The sequence below is a fragment of the Coregonus clupeaformis genome, chromosome 16 (assembly GCF_020615455.1).
Source record: "Coregonus clupeaformis isolate EN_2021a chromosome 16, ASM2061545v1, whole genome shotgun sequence".
Classification (NCBI taxonomy): domain Eukaryota; kingdom Metazoa; phylum Chordata; class Actinopteri; order Salmoniformes; family Salmonidae; genus Coregonus; species Coregonus clupeaformis.
In genome coordinates, this window is record NC_059207.1 from 57,829,165 (window position 1) to 57,846,499 (window position 17,335).

At 44.8% G+C, this 17,335-nt stretch overlaps 1 protein-coding gene across 1 annotated transcript in view; it reads left to right on the forward strand.

The window, feature by feature from the left end:
- The window catches only part of abca2 (ATP-binding cassette, sub-family A (ABC1), member 2), an 87,850-nt gene extending 71,061 nt beyond the window's left edge, over nucleotides 1-16,789 (forward strand). Inside the window, exons 23-50 of the mRNA XM_045225801.1 lie at nucleotides 86-282; nucleotides 1,119-1,292; nucleotides 1,768-2,033; nucleotides 2,225-2,345; nucleotides 2,711-2,783; nucleotides 3,243-3,406; nucleotides 3,619-3,837; nucleotides 4,145-4,247; nucleotides 4,491-4,816; nucleotides 5,111-5,324; nucleotides 5,407-5,512; nucleotides 5,685-5,796; nucleotides 6,911-6,971; nucleotides 7,145-7,319; nucleotides 7,517-7,632; nucleotides 8,073-8,220; nucleotides 8,449-8,572; nucleotides 8,774-8,906; nucleotides 9,074-9,194; nucleotides 12,283-12,461; nucleotides 13,232-13,373; nucleotides 13,548-13,682; nucleotides 13,984-14,087; nucleotides 14,673-14,765; nucleotides 15,181-15,283; nucleotides 15,783-15,920; nucleotides 16,173-16,382; nucleotides 16,591-16,789. Of these exons, the coding sequence (XP_045081736.1) occupies nucleotides 86-282; nucleotides 1,119-1,292; nucleotides 1,768-2,033; nucleotides 2,225-2,345; nucleotides 2,711-2,783; nucleotides 3,243-3,406; nucleotides 3,619-3,837; nucleotides 4,145-4,247; nucleotides 4,491-4,816; nucleotides 5,111-5,324; nucleotides 5,407-5,512; nucleotides 5,685-5,796; nucleotides 6,911-6,971; nucleotides 7,145-7,319; nucleotides 7,517-7,632; nucleotides 8,073-8,220; nucleotides 8,449-8,572; nucleotides 8,774-8,906; nucleotides 9,074-9,194; nucleotides 12,283-12,461; nucleotides 13,232-13,373; nucleotides 13,548-13,682; nucleotides 13,984-14,087; nucleotides 14,673-14,765; nucleotides 15,181-15,283; nucleotides 15,783-15,920; nucleotides 16,173-16,382; nucleotides 16,591-16,626 (4,093 nt within the window). The 3' untranslated portion in view covers nucleotides 16,627-16,789. The remainder of the gene's footprint in view (nucleotides 1-85; nucleotides 283-1,118; nucleotides 1,293-1,767; nucleotides 2,034-2,224; nucleotides 2,346-2,710; nucleotides 2,784-3,242; nucleotides 3,407-3,618; nucleotides 3,838-4,144; nucleotides 4,248-4,490; nucleotides 4,817-5,110; nucleotides 5,325-5,406; nucleotides 5,513-5,684; nucleotides 5,797-6,910; nucleotides 6,972-7,144; nucleotides 7,320-7,516; nucleotides 7,633-8,072; nucleotides 8,221-8,448; nucleotides 8,573-8,773; nucleotides 8,907-9,073; nucleotides 9,195-12,282; nucleotides 12,462-13,231; nucleotides 13,374-13,547; nucleotides 13,683-13,983; nucleotides 14,088-14,672; nucleotides 14,766-15,180; nucleotides 15,284-15,782; nucleotides 15,921-16,172; nucleotides 16,383-16,590) is intronic.
- Nucleotides 16,790-17,335: the final 546 nt, after the last annotated feature.

Consider the following 17,335-nt stretch of genomic DNA (forward strand, 5'->3'; position numbering starts at 1 on the left):
AGGATATGTATAGTTTTGAAACAAATGATACCCATCCACAGCCCAAAATAATTGAAATGACCATGAGTTGTGTGTATGTTGTCAGGATGATAGACGATCTAGAGTTGAATAATAAGCGTCACAGCCTGGTGCAGACCCTGTCTGGGGGGATGAAGAGGAAGCTGTCCGTGGCCATAGCGTTTGTGGGCGGCTCCCGGGCCGTCATCCTGGATGAGCCCACGGCGGGGGTGGACCCCTATGCACGCAGAGCCATCTGGGACCTCATCCTCAAGTACAAACAGGGTGAGACATGATGCGTCAAACTCACACACTAACACTCACAACAGGTGAGACATATTAATAATATGCCATTTAGCAGACACTTTTATCCAAAGCGACTTACAGTCATGTGTGCATACATTTTTACATATGGGTGGTCCCGGGGATCGAACCCACTACCCTGGCATTACAAGCGCCATGCTCTACCAATTGAGCTACAGAGGACCACGGTTGACATGGGTCAACCACACTAAGGTTGCGTCTCAAATGGCACCCTATTCCCTATACAGTGCACTGGTTTTGACCAGTGTCACCCTGTTCCCTATACAGTGCACTGACACTTACAAAACACATATTGATGTATATAAAAATAAAATTGTGTTTCTAGGTCGCACCATTCTGCTGTCCACCCACCACATGCATTGACATGTGACAAAACATTAGGAACACCAGCAGCTCTTTCTATGACAGGTGAAAGCTATAATACCTTATTGATGTCACTTGTTAAATCCACTTGAAGCAGTGTAGATGAAGGGGAGGAGACAGGTTAAAGAAGGATTTTTAAGCCTGGAGACAATTGAGACATACTGTAGATTGTGTATGTGTGCCATTCAGAGGGTGAATGGGCAAGACAAAAGATTGAAGTGCCTTTGGACATCCAGCCAACTTGACACAACTGTGGAAGCATTGGAGTCTACATGGGCCAGCATCCCTGTGGAACTTTTTCGACACCTTGTATAGTACATGCCCGACGAATTGAGGCTGTTCTGAGGGCAACACCTTCAATATTAGGAAGGTGTTCCTAATATTTTGTACACTCAGTTTATATTGAAAGAGAAACATTTCAACTGTGTTTCTAGGTCGCACCATCCTGCTGTCCACCCACCACATGGATGAGGCTGACCTGTTAGGAGACCGCATAGCCATCATCTCCCATGGAAAACTCAAGTGCTGTGGCTCCCCACTCTTTCTCAAGAGCACATACGGAGACGGCTACAAACTCACCCTGGTCAAGAAACAGAGTGAGAGCGGAGGTGAGGCTTTCCCCATATATGTTTATATGTGTGTTTCTCTTTTTCATTTTGTCACTAGCTGTCTCAGTCTATTATCAATGACAGCCTTCCTCTGTCCCTCACTTTTAGAATATGATGGATTTGTTCTCTATCAGTGGAGGCTGCTGAGGGGAGGACGGCTCATAATAATGGCCGGAATGGAGCGAATGGAATCAAACACATTGAAACCATGTGTCTGATGTATTTGATACCATTAAACTTATTCCGCTCCAGCCATTACCACAAGCCTGTCCTCCCCAATTAAGGTGCCACCAACCTCCTGTGTTCTCTATAATATCCTTTACTTTCTCTTTCAAAGTCTTTGAACATGTACAGCTAGTATTTTGCCTCTGAAAAGTCTCTTTGTCCTCTACTTTTCCCGCTGCCCCACTCTCTGCTCACACCTTGTCCTCCTTTCCCTCCCTCCATCCATCATGCTGTGTGTTTGTGCCTCCAGACCAGGTCACCCAGCCCCAGCCTCCCTCCACCCTGTCCCCTTCCTCCTCCTCCCTGTCCCCTTCCTCCTCCTCCCTGTCCCCCTCCTCATCCTCCCTGTCCCCCTCCACCTCCTCCTCCCTGTCTCCCTGCTCGGAGGCCCGGGTTACCCAGTTCATTCGTCAGTTTGTGGGGTCCTGTCTGCTGCTGTCTGACTCCAACACTGAGCTATCCTACGTGCTGCCCTCTGAGGCTGTCAAGAAGGGCTGCTTCGAGAGGCTATTCCAGGTACACACTCAGACAGACACAGACCTAGAGATGAAGGTACACACACTCAGACAGACATACAGACAAAGACCTAGAGACTCTTTCAGGTACACACTTAGATAGACAGACAGACTCAGACTGTATCCCAAATTGCACCCTATTCCCTTTATAGTGCACTACTTTTGACCAGAGCCCATATTTCCTATTCCCAGGCATTGGAGCAGAATCTGGCCATCTTGGCTCTGACCAGCTTCGGGGTGATGGACACCACTCTGGAGGAGGTCTTCCTCAAGGTGTCTGAGGAGGACCAGTCCCTGGAGAACAGTGATGCCGGTGAGACCAAAGAAATATGCCTTTACTTCTATGGGTACACTCAAAATGGCTGCCAGTCCACCAATATTTGCTTAATTTACTTGAATAGGGATGTCCATTCTAGTGATTATATTTTTGTGTGTGGGACCAAAGCCCAGTGTGTCTGTCTGCGGCTACACAGATCAATAAAGTTATTTTAGGAGGGCTTCATTACATTAATAATGATACACATCATGAATTTCATTTCTGTTGAGTCTGCAAACAGTGTTTGCGTTGCCAGATAGCTAAATGCTGATATAGACTTTTCACAAGTTATCTATTTAGTGTTGGTGTTGCATATCTCTTTAAATGTTAATCATGATCTCTTAAATTCTCTCTCCTCCCAGACATGAAGGATTCCCCAGGCGGTATCTCAGTGGGGAAACCTGCTGATGCCGTGGGTCTGGGGTGCTCTGGAAAGCCACAGGTAGGGATTAGTTCAACTCATGCCTTTCAGAATTGATTATTAGTTGATGATTGTAGTCCCCTGTAGCTCAGTTGGTAGAGCATGGCGCTTGCAACGCCAGGGTTGTGGGTTCGTTTCCCACGGGGGGCCAGTATGAAAATGTATGCACTCACTAACTGTAAGTCGCTCTGGATAAGAGCGTCTGCTAAAATGACAAAATTAATGAATCGATTAATCTAACTTACCCATCTCTCATCCCTGCGATAGACTTGCGTCCTGTCCAGGGGGTGTACTTCTACATCAAGCTGCCTCACGCTAACATGAGATGAGCTACTGCTAGGCCGTTCTAGATCAGACAAGGCTTACTCATTTTACATGCTTTATCCCTATCCGCAGGGTGATGGGGTTCCGGGGCAGGGGGCTACTGCGGGGGGCAGCAGCAGTGTGGAGAGGCCAGAGGTAGAGCTCTCTAGCCTGGTGATGTGCTCCAGGCTCAGCCAGAGCCAATCCTCCCTGCGCTCCTCCTCCTCCCTGGGGTCCGTACGGGGGAATGAGGAAGGGCTCTACGCAGACTTCTACGGAGACTACTGCCGCCTCTTCGACAATGGACAGGACCCTCACTCTACCAGCCTGAGGGGTAAGAGTCCCACTGTTGGATGAGGAGACTGATGGACATCGAGAGGGTGTTACTCAGTGAATACCTTTTTTTATCTTCGTTATATTTAACCAGGGGGCAATGAGCTATAGTATGGTTGGATGAGCTTATGAGAGTTATTTTACTCTGTGTGAGGTGTTTTTAGGCTTTGCTAATGTCTCTCTTTGTCTCTCTCCATCTCTCTCTACCTCCAGCGGATGCGGAGGAAGCCTCCCCTGAGCCTGTGGTCCTGGAGGGGCAGGGCAGCTTCAAGCTGGAGGGCTGGTGGCTGAAGCTACGCCAGTTCCACGGCCTGATCGTCAAGAGATTCCACTGCGCCAAGAGGAACACCAAGGGCCTCTTCTCTCAGATCCTGCTGCCCGCATTCTTCGTCTGCGTGGCCATGACTGTCGCACTGTCTGTGCCTTCCATCGGTGAGGACAACTACAAGTGACATTACATTTGGACATTTTAGTCATTTAGCAGGCACTATTATCCAGAGTGTAGTCAACTAAGTTTAGTAGGAGAAAACAACCATATATCACAGTTATTGCATGTAGACTCTTCTTCGAAATAGCCACTATGAGCAGAATCAGTGGCAGGAAGAAGAAGAAAAGTGCAGGTGTGAGTGCACGAAAGACAAGTACCGTTTGTTTCCCCTCAAGTTCAACTACAAATGACTTTGCTGTTTGTCAGTGTTTGTAGGTCATCGTTGTGTGATGTCTTTCTTCTGTTCTTCAGGAGATCTGCCACCACTGATCCTGTCCCCATCCCAGTACCACAACTACACCCAGCCCCGTGGCAACTTCATCCCCTACGCCAACGAAGACCGCCCACAGTACAGGTCAGACAGACACTGGGAGTAGGAGACTGTATGTCACTCATGCTAACATATACACAATGTAAATGCATTGTTTTACACATTCCAAATCGTATCCTTCGTTCTGACAAGTATTATTATTAGTTCATTTGTGCATCTTATCTGAGTCTCAGTTATCACCCATCATACACAAAATCTACAGGCCATGGATGTTGTAAAGCTTCCGTCTGTAGCTTTATAACAGCCTCCTGTTCTTCCTCTCCTCAGGAGTAAACTGTCCCCAGATGCCAGCCCTCAGAAGATCGCCAACACACTGCGTCTGCCATCTGGCGTGGGTGCCACCTGCGTCCTCAAAACGCCCTTCAACAGCACCCTGGACCAGCTGGCACAGACGCTCAACCCCAGCGCCAACAACAGCAAGACCCTGGCCGCCCGCTACTTTGACTCCATGTGTCTGGACTCCTTCACCCAGGGAGTGCCCCTGTCCAACTTCGTACCCCCTCCCCCCTCACCAGCCCCCTCCGACGACCCCGACACTCGCTTTGACGATGGGCTGTGGAACTTCACTGCCACCACTCCTACCACTGTCAGGGGTAAGTCTTTGCGCCCCTCCCACCACTGTGCTCAATTCTCAGGTGGTAAAAACTATCTAAAAGGTAATTTGTATGTAGGCTAATACTTTATCAAATCATACTGTATTATAGTACATGTACACTCTGTCATATAATAGCATTATATCACATTATATAATTGTATTTGATAGCTACAGTGGAGTCCTGTGTCGGCCATTCTGTCTCAGACAAGGCTTATTTACCTACTCTACTTACTAGAGTCCTGTACAGTAGTCTCCCTAAACATCCTGCCTCTGTCTGTGTGTCTGTCTTCAGAAACAGTGACTTCTCCCCCCACCCTGCCTCTGTCCATCCGGGAGCCTGTTCGTTGTATCTGCTCCATGCAGGGTACGGGCTTCTCCTGCCCCAGCGGGGTGGGGGGGCGGCCGCCCCTCATGAAGGTGGTCACCGGGGACATTCTGGTAGACATCACCGGGCGCAACGTGTCAGAGTATCTCCTCTACACCTCCGACAGACTGCGCCTGCACAGGTAACAGACTAATCGGGGTCGGGCAGCGACGCATACACACACTTTCAATATCTTATTTTCTCTCTCCCTCCCTCTCTCCTAGATATGGAGGACTCACAGTAGGCAACATACAGAAATCAGTCCCAGCATCCTTTGGGAAAAAGACTCCGCCCATGGTTCGCAAAATAGCAGTGCGCAGATCAGCTCAGGTGAGCAGAAGGGCATTTTCTTGAAAGGGCGAGGGTGTAGTGCACTATATAGGGAAGAGGGTGCCATTTGAGATGGACCTCTAGTGTCAGTTTGATGGACAGGTTTATTATTACACTTAGCTATTTGCGCTGCTGTGTCATTGCCAGTGACAGAATTGTCCCCTCCCAATAGGTGCTGTTCAATAATAAAGGGTACCACAGCATGCCAACCTATCTCAACGTCCTCAACAATGCCATCCTGCGTGCCAACCTGCCTCCAGGCAAGGGCAACCCTGCTGCATACGGTAAGAGATGCTGTCCATGGGGAGTGGGGACATACCGGTAACTACCAAAATAAAGGAAACGCTTGAGTAAATGAGGGATACAATGTATATTGAAAGCAGGTGCTTCTACACAGGTGTGGTTCCTGAGGTAATTAAGCAATTAACATCCCATCATGTTTAGGGTGATGTATGAGAATGCCCAGTTGCCCGTTATTCTGGCAACCATGGCTAGAAGAGACCTCAGTGACTGTTAAAGAGGGCTCTCAAAGGAGCATAGGGCTTTTTAATGGGTGTGTGTGTGTGTGTCCGTCACCTGATCTCAACCCAGTTGAGAACTTATGGAAGCTTCTGGAGCATTTTCCACCACCATCAACAAAACACCAAATGACGGAATTTCTCATGGAAGAATGGTGTTGCATAGAGTTACAGACAGTTTTTGAATCAATGCCAAGGCACATTGAAGCTGTTCTGGCGACTCGTTGTGGCCCAAGACACTTTATGTCGGTGTTTATTTTATTTTGGCAGTTACCTATACATACTCAGAAGCCTGGTTCCAGATCCGTTTTTTATCTTGCCCACTCCATTGCTGTCAAGGCAATGACAATGAGTGACAACACATATTATCTATATACTGACAAGATACTGGACTGACCACTCTAACAATGGGAATAAATGAAGGCAGACGCGAGGAGGCGGGAAAATGTTTGCCAATGAGAGGGCCAATACAGGCACAACTCCGATATAAAATCGTTTTTCTCAAAGTTGCCAGAATGCCACTTATATCAATACATTCGTAAAAACCTAAACATTACAAAACTTCTATTAGATCAAATAACCAAATTCGACCTCCATACAAAAAATCCCCACTTGGTCTGCTTCACGCTGTATTTTCGCACGGACAGATTTAGGGCGGAGTCAAGACTCTCACTTCACCTCTTCCTCTCAGGCGACAAGGAGTTGGCATTATAACACAAACAGGCTGGCACTCTGGCTGGGATTATTTGAATTGGATAGTTTGTTTATGTGAAAATGTATTTTCAAAGTTCCTTGTATTAGTATCTGGGGATCTTCTATGGGGATGTACAGTATCTGTTCCCATCTAAACCCCGTTGTTGATGTGTGTTTGGTTCTGCAGGAATCACACTGACCAACCACCCCATGAACCGCACCAGTGCAAGCCTCTCTCTGGACTATTTGTAAGAATTTATGCATTGAGTTACTGTATATTATACTGTATGTGGCACAACATTTCTGAAAAGTACCTGACAGTGTCTCAAATGGCACGCTACTCCCTATTGCACTATATAGGGGATAGGGTGCCATTTGGGATGCAGACACTGTCTTAGTAAGTTTTTCTTGGTCCCTCCAGGCTCCAGGGCACTGATGTGGTGATAGCTATCTTCATTATCGTGGCCATGTCCTTTGTACCAGCCAGCTTTGTGGTCTTTCTGGTGGCAGAGAAGTCGACCAAGGCCAAGCACCTGCAGTTTGTGTCTGGATGTGACCCTGTCATCTACTGGTTGGCTAACTATATATGGGACATGGTGAGGGGGGTTGAAGTGTGTTATTGTGTGCGTTCTCCCTATAGCCGTACTCTCTGAAACAAGTCCAACCAGGGCCTGTCTGTCTTCTGTCTGTTTGTACTGTTCATCCACAGAGGGAACTATGAATATTTGAGTGATATTGTCTATTTCTGCCAGCCTATCTAACTGAAACTCTGCTGTCTCTCTCTGCCTCTTAGTTGAACTACTTGGTGCCTGCCACGTGCTGTGTCCTTATCCTGTTTGTCTTTGACCTTCCTGCGTATACATCCCCAACCAACTTCCCTGCGGTCCTGTCTCTCTTCCTCCTCTACGGGTGAGTGCACTTCACTGAAGACCCATTATGAGGGATATGCAGAAAAATAGCTTTTGGATTTAGGTAACTTGGGAAAAAAGCATAGATATTGTTCCCTTGATGACATCATTTAAGAACAGTAATGCATTATTCATAACTGTCTTTGACGATATCAAGAAACTGTAATGAATGTTTAATGAATATGGCCTATTATCATTCATCCTTTCTTTCTTTCTTTCTTTCTTTTTTTTCTTTCTTTCTTTCTTTCTTTCTTTCTTAACTTTTAAGAAGGTACACCTGTTAGAAGGGCATTTTCTTGAATAGGTATTGTTACAGTTCAATTTATTCTTTCTCTCTTTCTTTCTTTCTTTCTTTCTCGCTCTCTCTCTCTCTCTCTCTCTCTCTCTCTCTCTCTCTCTCTCTCTCTCTCTCTCTCTCTCTCCCTCCCTCCCTCCCGTCAGGTGGTCTATCACTCCTATCATGTACCCGGCCTCCTTCTGTTTCGAGGTGCCCAGCACGGCCTATGTGTTCCTCATCGTCATCAACCTTTTCATAGGCATAACTGCCACAGTGGCCACGTTCCTGCTGCAGCTCTTTGAGCATGACAAGGTGTGTTTCTTACTCTGCTGACAGTATTGATGTACTGACATCTTTCCCCAAGGATTTTCTGAAATTCCAGTTGGAAGTTGCCGAAAATCAGGAGGGAAGAAGCAGGAAATCCAGAAACTTCCAACCAGGATTTCTGAAAAACCTAAGAATTTTGGGAAGATTACCAGAATTTTGCAACCCTATATTGAACATATCCTCACACCACTGTCTTTTGGTCTCTCCCTGCAGGATCTGAAACTGGTGAACAGCTACCTAAAGTCCTGTTTCCTTATCTTCCCAAATTACAACCTGGGTCACGGCCTGATGGAAATGGCATACAACGAATACATCAATGAGTACTATGCTAAAATAGGTATTGTTACAGTTCAATTTATTGTTACAGTTACAGGGGGTGTACTCAAGCTGCCTCATGCCACAGAAACAGGAGATAGGCTCCTGCCCTATGGGCCATATTGGCTTGGATAAGGCTTACTTACTTACTTATTTGAATCCTGCCCTCCTCCTGTTGAATTTAATCAATCTATTCAATCTCTCTTAAATATTTCACTCTCAGGTCAGTTTGACAAGATCAAGTCTCCATTTGAGTGGGACATTGTGACTAGAGGGCTGGTAGCCATGACAATCGAGGGCTTTGTAGGATTCTTCATCACCATCCTGTGCCAGTACAACTTCCTCAGGAAACCCTCGTGAGTGTGTCCGCTCATGTGTGTAGGCGCATGCAAATGTGCTATATGTGCAATGTGAATGCGTTAGTGTGTGTGTGTGTGTTACACCAATATGATCCACTGCAGTGCTCTAGTTCTGTGCAGCCCCTGAGTGTTTGTGTGTGTGGTGTGTGTGTGTACTGTAACAGGAGAGTACCAGTGAGCAGCCAGCCCATAGAAGATGATGATGTGGATGTGGCCTGTGAGAGACGGAGAGTACTGAGAGGAGATGCTGACAACGACATGCTGAAGATTGACAACCTCACCAAGGTCAGACAGACACAGAGGACCCAATGTGCTTTATTTAGCTTCAGGACCAGAATAGATCAGTGTATAGTAGGTTTAATCAATATAGCATTAAGGTCAACTGAGTATCAATAGACACTAAGGGTAATGCGGAGCGATTTGTGCTTTTGAGGTCGTTTCGGTTCGATAATTTTTTTTAAAGATCACGGTTTTCGGTTTCTATATATTTTTTAAACATTAAATGCACTTTACATTATGTGGGTTGAATGCTATAACAACACAGAATAAAACAATTAATACAAGTCCCATGATGGTAGTGACTGCCCATTACTGCTTATCACTTATTAACCATCATTTATTCACATTACTGTACTTTAATAAAATATTTCAGTTGTTGTGTATATCACATTTGTTTTATTTGATGACTTTATTATTTCATTCCAAGTCATCTTATCTCTATAGAGCTGCTGTCTGACAAAATCCCTATTTTAATAGTTCTTCAAAGTAAATAAAGCATACTTTTATGACTGCTGAACTATCAATCACTTAGATCAGGGATGGGCAACTGGTGGCATGCGGCTCTTTTGAAGGCCCTCAGTTCAATTCCTCGGACCCCCCCCAAAGAAACATACTGTATATATATACACTACCAGTCAAAAGTTTGGAGACACCTACTCATTCCTGGGTTTTTCTTTATTTTTACTATTTTCTACATTGTAGAATAATAGTGAAGACATCAAAACTATGAAATAACACATATAGAATAATGTAGTAACCAAAGAAGTGTTAAACAAACAGATTCTTCAAATAGCCACCCTTTGCCTTGATGACAGCTTTGCACACTCTTGGCATTCTCTCAACCAGCTTCATGAGGTAGTCACCTGGAATGCATTTCAATTAACAGGTGTACCTTCTTAAAAGTTAATTTGTGGAATTTATTTCCTTCTTAATGTGTTTGAGCCAATCAGTTGTGTTGTGACAAGTGCAGTTGCAAAAACCATCAAGCGCTATGATGAAACTGGCTCTCATGAGGACCGCCACAGGAAAGGAAGACCCAGAGTTACCTCTGCTGCAGAGTGTAAGTTCATTAGAGTTACCAGCCTCAGAAAATGCAGCCCCAATAAATGCTTCACAGAGTTCAAGTAACAGACACATCTCAACATCAACAGTTCAGAGGAGACTGCGTGAATCAGGCCTTCATGGTCGAATTGCTGCAAAGAAAACACTACTAAAGGACACCAATAAGAAGAAGAGACTTGCTTGAGCCAAGAAACACGAGCAATGGACATCAGACCGGTGGACATCTGTCCTTTGGTCTGGAGTCCAAATAGGAGATTTTTGGTTCCAACAGCCGTGTCTTTGTGAGACGCGGTGTGGGTGAACGGATGATCTCCGCATGTGTATTTCCCACCGTAAAGCATGGAGGAGGAGGTGTTATGGTGTGGGGGTGCTTTGCTGGTGACACTGTCTGTGATTTATTTAGAATTCAAGGCACACTTAACAAGCATGGCTACCACAGCATTCTGCAGCAATATTCCATCCCATCTGGTTTGGGCTTAGTGGGACTATCATTTGTTTTTCAACAGGACAATGACCCAACACACCTCCAGTTTGTGTAAGGGCTATTTTATCAAGAAGAAGAGTGATGGAATACTGCATCAGATGACCTGGCCTCCACAATCCCCTGACCTCAACCCAATTGAGATGGTTTGGGATGAGTCGGACCACAGAGTGAAGGAAAAGCAGCCAACAAGTGCTCAGCATATGTGGGAACTCCTTCAAGACTGTTGGAAAAGCAATCCAGGTGAAGCTGGTTGAGAGAATGCCAAGAGTGTGCAAAGCTGTCATCAAGGCAAAGGGTTGCTATTTGAAGAATCTCAAATATAAAATATATTTTGATTTGTTCAACACTATTTTGGCTACCACATGATTCCATATGTGTTATTTCATAGTTTTGATGTCTTCACTATTATTCTACAATGTAGAAAATAGTAAAAATCAAGAAAAACCCTTGAATGAGTAGGTGTCTCAACTTTTGACTGATACTGTATATCCTTTTTTTAGGAACTCAGTCGGGGTCTCAACTTACTGTTGAGAGTTAGAATAGTAGAATACACAAGGTGCAATTTCGAAATGTGGTTGTGCATCAGCAGTTTTTCTCTTGTTATGTCAGTCACTGATAGTCACTCAATTAGCCAGGTCAGCTAACATTTTATAGATGTAAGTCAGTCTAGTGGCCAGCTATCTAAACTTAGTAACCATTGATTTTGTTAGTCAGTCTCACTCAGATATCATATTGTAAAACAGCTCATTTTCCTCTTCGCCCCATGGCAAAATGTGTAGAATTGCAGCAAGCTTGCTTTAAAACTGCAACATTTTATCTACGCCCCATGTGTAGAATTGCACGATATTAACTCTAAAATGTATTGATGTAGGCCTGCGAGCAACTGCGGCCACTCATGATCAAAGTTTCACATCCCTGACTTAGATAATGTATTTTCAGTTAGAGATACCTCACGAAGCAACTGCTCTCTATCCCTTTCTATCGCGCGCATTCTTCTCTCTTCTCTCCCTCTCTGTGTCTGCCCCACACTAACGTAGCAGGCGTAAAAGAAACACACGGAACGGAAAAGTAGGCGCGCAATGGATTATGGTTATTGTAGTTAATTAACACGTTTTCTGCGCTAAACTATGTAGAATATTGGCCTGTTGGAAACTACAACTCCCTACTACATCGCACAGTTCGGGCTTGATCTGATTTATCTCTAGAGAAACTGCGCAATATGCGCATTGAGCTCACAGGAAAAAATATGAAATAAAATGGAATTCAAATAATTTAACTGATGTCATCAATTAGTTGTTTAAAAACTGAAAAATAACCACCATTTTGGTTAATCGCTCAGCACTAACTAGCGGCAACATTTTTGTGGCGTAAAACAGAACAGATCTGTGCAAAAAATACTGTGAACCTCATTATAATCTGGCAGCATGATTTGAATTAGACATTTTTCTTCAACAATGGCATTACAAGGAGGCAATTTAAACTTTAGAGTTATGTAAACTGAACAATGCATAAATAGCCACCTCCTTATACCATGCGCTGTGTCACTAGGTGTACAAGTCGAGGAAGATGGGGCGTATCTTGGCTGTTGACCGGCTGTGTTTGGGCGTGCGTCCTGGGGAGTGTTTCGGCCTCCTGGGGGTGAACGGAGCAGGGAAGACCACCACCTTTAAGATGCTGACTGGAGACGAGAGCACCACGGGAGGAGAGGCTTTCATAGGGGGAAATAGGTATTTTAAATATATACCAGTCGTGCGTACCAAATTGCACCCCATTCCCTTTATAGTGCACTACTTTTGATGGGCCCTGGTCAAAAGTAGTGCACTATATAGGGAACAGGGTGCCATTTGGGACGCACCCCAGATGGGTCTTTAAGCACAATGCTAACACAAATCTCAATGCTTTATGCTAGTCTTAGTAAAAGTTGATATCAGATACTGGTAGTGTAGCCTACCTGAGATTGATGTGGTTATTGCTAATGCATGTCTCAGTGTGTTATGCTAGTTTTAGTAACAAATCTGTATATACATTTAGCAGACGCTCTTATCCAGAGCGACTTACAATTAGTGAGTGCATACATTTTCATACTGGCCCCCCGTGGGAAACGAACCCACAACCCTGGCATTGCAAGTGCCATGCTCTACCAACTGAGCTACAGGGGACTTGAAGGAATACAGTATTTGTCAAATTAACGTCAAAAGTATATATTATTTGCATTTTAGTTAACCTAACCCTTTTCCTAATCTAACCTAATTCTCCTAACCTGCTGCATAAATTCTCCTGACCTGCTACGAAAAGTAAAATCTGACGTTAAGTATATCATGGCCCGTATACATAATGTGTCTCAGGAGTGCTGATCTATAATCAGTTTTGCCTTTTAGATCATAATGAATAAGACTATATGGACAGGGAGGACCTGAGCCTTGATCAGTGCTCCTACTCTTAGACGCTTTATGAATACGGGCCCAGGTACTGTTGTTGATCTGTGTTGTGTTGTCAGTATCCTGAGGGAGCTGTTGAGAGTGCAGCAGAGCATTGGTTACTGCCCTCAGTTTGATGCCTTATTTGAAGACCTGACAGCCAGAGAGCACCTGGAGCTGTACACACGCCTCCGAGGCATCCCCTGGAAGGACGAGCAGAGGGTACGGCTACTACACACACACACACACACACTCTCAGGCTGCACACACACACAAACGGATGCACACACACACACACATTCCACATTTCGCATTCACAATATTATATTACTGTGTGATTTTTCTGAATCGGTGTTGTTGAAAAGTTCCTCTATTACTTGAATCTTCCCCTCTCAGGTGGTCTCATGGGCCCTAGAGAAGCTGGAGCTGTCCAAGTATGCAGACAAGCCGGCTGGCACCTACAGTGGGGGAAACAAGCGCAAGCTGTCTACTGCCATCGCCCTCATTGGATACCCCTCTCTTATCTTCCTGGTTAGACTCACTCAACCCCATCACCATGGGAGTGAATCAAAATGGCACCCAGTTCCCTATATAGTGCACTACTTTTGACCTGGGCCAATAAGACTCTGGTCAAAAGTAATGCACTATATCGGTAATAGGGTGCCATAGGGCTCTGGCTAATTTTCCTTTTATTATATTTGTACTTTCTCTTAATTTCTGTCTTGTCTTTTGTTTGAAAACTTCTAAAAGACTTACAAAAATACATATTCTCCTCTGGATAAGATAGGAGACACTCAGCTCTGATTGTGTCCTGTTCTGTATGTTTGTCCAGGATGAACCTACTACAGGGATGGACCCTAAGGCCCGCAGATTCCTCTGGAACCTCATCCTTGACATCATCAAGACGGGACGCTCTGTGGTGCTGACATCACACAGGTGAGACACTCATTCTCATCAGACATGTACTGCATACTGTGTGCTGCTAATGTATTTACTATTGTCGTATCGAGTAAATGCTGGCAATTATTGCTGATAAACAAAGGAGTCCGCTCATACTGAACCTTTGATCATAAGTTTATTCATATCACAAGCTTTCAGCATGAGTTACAGGTGTCAAGATCACCCGGAGAGCAACGTCCCAGATTGCAATGGCTGCTCTAACCTCTTCTTCGTCTAGCCCATACTTATAAACAATGCGAAAATATGGGTTGCTCCCTCTGCTGTCCAATCACCTGTCTCCCCTGGGGCGTCACCCTACAACTGGCTACTTTTGAACTAAAATAAACATTCTCTCCGATTCCACTTAAAACATTAACAACGTCATAATCTTCATATACGACACTATTGCCTGTATTATTGAAGTGTGTGGGTAAGAAGTGTGTTATCATCTGCTATCCCCTGCCTTACACTCACACCCACGCTTGTTTTTTCCTCCTGGCACTGATTCTGATGATAGCGGTGACTGTCGCTCTGTCTGCTAAATGACTAAAATGTCAACTGTGAATGTCTCTGTCTCTGCAGTATGGAGGAATGTGAGGCTCTGTGCACCAGACTAGGCATCATGGTCAACGGCAGGTTCAAATGCCTGGGCAGCATCCAACACCTCAAGAACAGGTCAGAAGAAGTGCACACTCACTCAGCTAATGCTGGGTGTGGCCTCACTCTGTTGCTAGGCCAACCAGAAGCTTAAGACATTATGGGATGCCAACTCATCTGCAATCACCTTTGCATCACTCTTCTTTTTTTCTATTTCCTCCACCCTTCGAATTGTTGTTTGTTTGGTTACACATCCTGTTATGTAATCTGTGGCCCTGTTTAAATACTTCAGAAATGCATCCTTCCTTCCTTATTTCCTTGAGATTAGATAGATGTAAGCAAGGTCACCACCCTATTACTGTCCCAATCCAACCAATTTAGATCTGTGATTACTTCAAGGAAGATAGGAAGGAAGGATGAATTTATAAATGAAGCAATCATGGCCTGTATGTTATGTCTACTCTCACCCTGGTTGTGTCCCTTCCTTCCTTAGGTTTGGTGATGGTTACATGATCACAGTGCGGACTAGAACCAGTTCCAGTGTGAAGGAGGTGGTGAGATTCTTCAACAGGAATTTCCCTGAGGCTGTACTAAAGGTACACATTATATTTGTCATTTAGCAGACGCTCTTATGCTATTTTTAGTGCTACATTGATATTGATTACTGCATTGTTGGGTTTGGAGCTTGCAAGAAAGGCATTTCACTGAACTTGTACACGTGACATTAAAACTTGAAACTTATCCATAGCGACTTACAGTCAGTGCATTCAATTAGGGCTCTGTTCAATCCACATCGAGGAAGTTCAGCTTTACAGCGTGATTTAAATTTAAAGGCAATGTTCCTGCTTTAGCAGAGAATGCATTCACGATAAACTGGGCGTATGTCGTCGGCTCAATCGGAAATTACCATTAAATTAAAGCTTCAGCTTTACAGATTGAATAGAGCCCTAAGTTTAGTTAGAAAGAACAACCACACATCCCAGTTATTGCAGGTAGACTTTTCTATCAGCAGAATCAGTGGCAGGAAGAAAACACAACTGTAGGTGTGAGTGCAAGTAAGACAAGTTGTTTGAATTTAATTGGATCCATCCACAGGAGCGCCACCACACTAAGGTCCAGTTCCAGCTGAAGTCCGAGAGGATCTCCCTGGCCCAGGTGTTCAGTAAGATGGAGCAGGTGGTGGAGGTGCTGGGGATAGAGGACTACTCTGTCAGCCAGACCACACTGGACAACGTGAGTTACTCTCACGCTGTGTATTAGTAATTTCCACACTGACGCGGTACAGATTAGGTGATTTTAAATGTTTATTTAAAAAATGTCATAGAGAATTTGATTTTAAATCTGTGCACGCACAGACATTGATCATTGCTCCCTTTCATTTTTGTTTGTTGACTTGAGGAAGGCCTTGCATCTGAAACATCTATGCTAAAAAGTATCAATTATATCCCCTTGTCTTTGTTTCTCTGCGTTCTCTCCCTCCCACAGGTGTTTGTGAACTTTGCCAAGAAGCAAAGTGACAACCTGGAGCAGCAGGAGAGTTCCCCCCCTGCTGGAGGCCAGTCGCCACTGCAGCGCCTGCTCAGCCTGCTGAGGCCCCGGCCTGCAAATACGGAGCTCAGCGCCCTGGTCAGCGAAGAGCCGGGGGAACTGGAGAGTGACGACGATGAGGGCCTCATCAGCTTTGAAGAGGAGAGGGTGAGAGGCGGGAAGAGCGAGGAGGAGAAAGAGGAGGAGAGGGTGTGAAGGGGAGAGGAGAAGACTGAGAAAGTTAGATGGGATGTTGTCTACATAGACACACTGTGCAGATCACACTTAAACTTAATAAGTATTAAGTAAGTACTTAACTGTAAGTAAACTTGACTGTATTTTATCCTTTACTAATCACCTGTTGTCTCCATGGCAGGTGCAGCTCTCCTTTAACACAGATACTGTCTGTTGAACTGTGGAAACTCAGAGAGGGGGCGTGGCTGGACAGACAATGTCGGAGGGGGAAACTCGGAGAGGGTGTGGCTAGATATATAAAGTGGGAGGAGGAAACTCAGAGAGGGTGTGTCTATTAGAAAGAGAGAGGAGGAAATGTACATCAGTGGAGGCTGGAGGGAGGAGCTATAGGAGGATGGGCTCATTGTAATGGCTGGAATGGAATAAATGGAATGGTATCAAACATATGGAAACCACATGTTTGACTCTGTTCCATTGATTTTATTCCAGCCATTACAATGAGCCCATCCTCCTATAGCTCCTCCCACCAGCCTCCACTGATTTACATGTACTAGGAAGAGAATGTACCTGTTCATTTTGGATGGGAAGACAACCGTCTCTCTCTATCTACCCAAGGGAAAGTAAGATGCATTTAATTTTTTGCCTCAAGCACCTAACAGTGACAGAGACTGAGGATTGGACTCAGAGAAGGAGATGCAGTGGGACAGAGAGGAGAAGGACAGAGAAGTGAAGTCAGCCTCTCAAAGCTGTCACAGAGTCAGCCATGGTTAAAGGCTGAGGTGACGAAGAGATAGGTATTCTGTCATGGGAAACATACTGCTACAGTGAGAATGCTTGCATTTTAATGGAGATGTGTTGTTATAGGAATGTTTATATGTATTTATTTTTTAGAATGTATATGTACACTGAAATCCAATGTGGTCCGT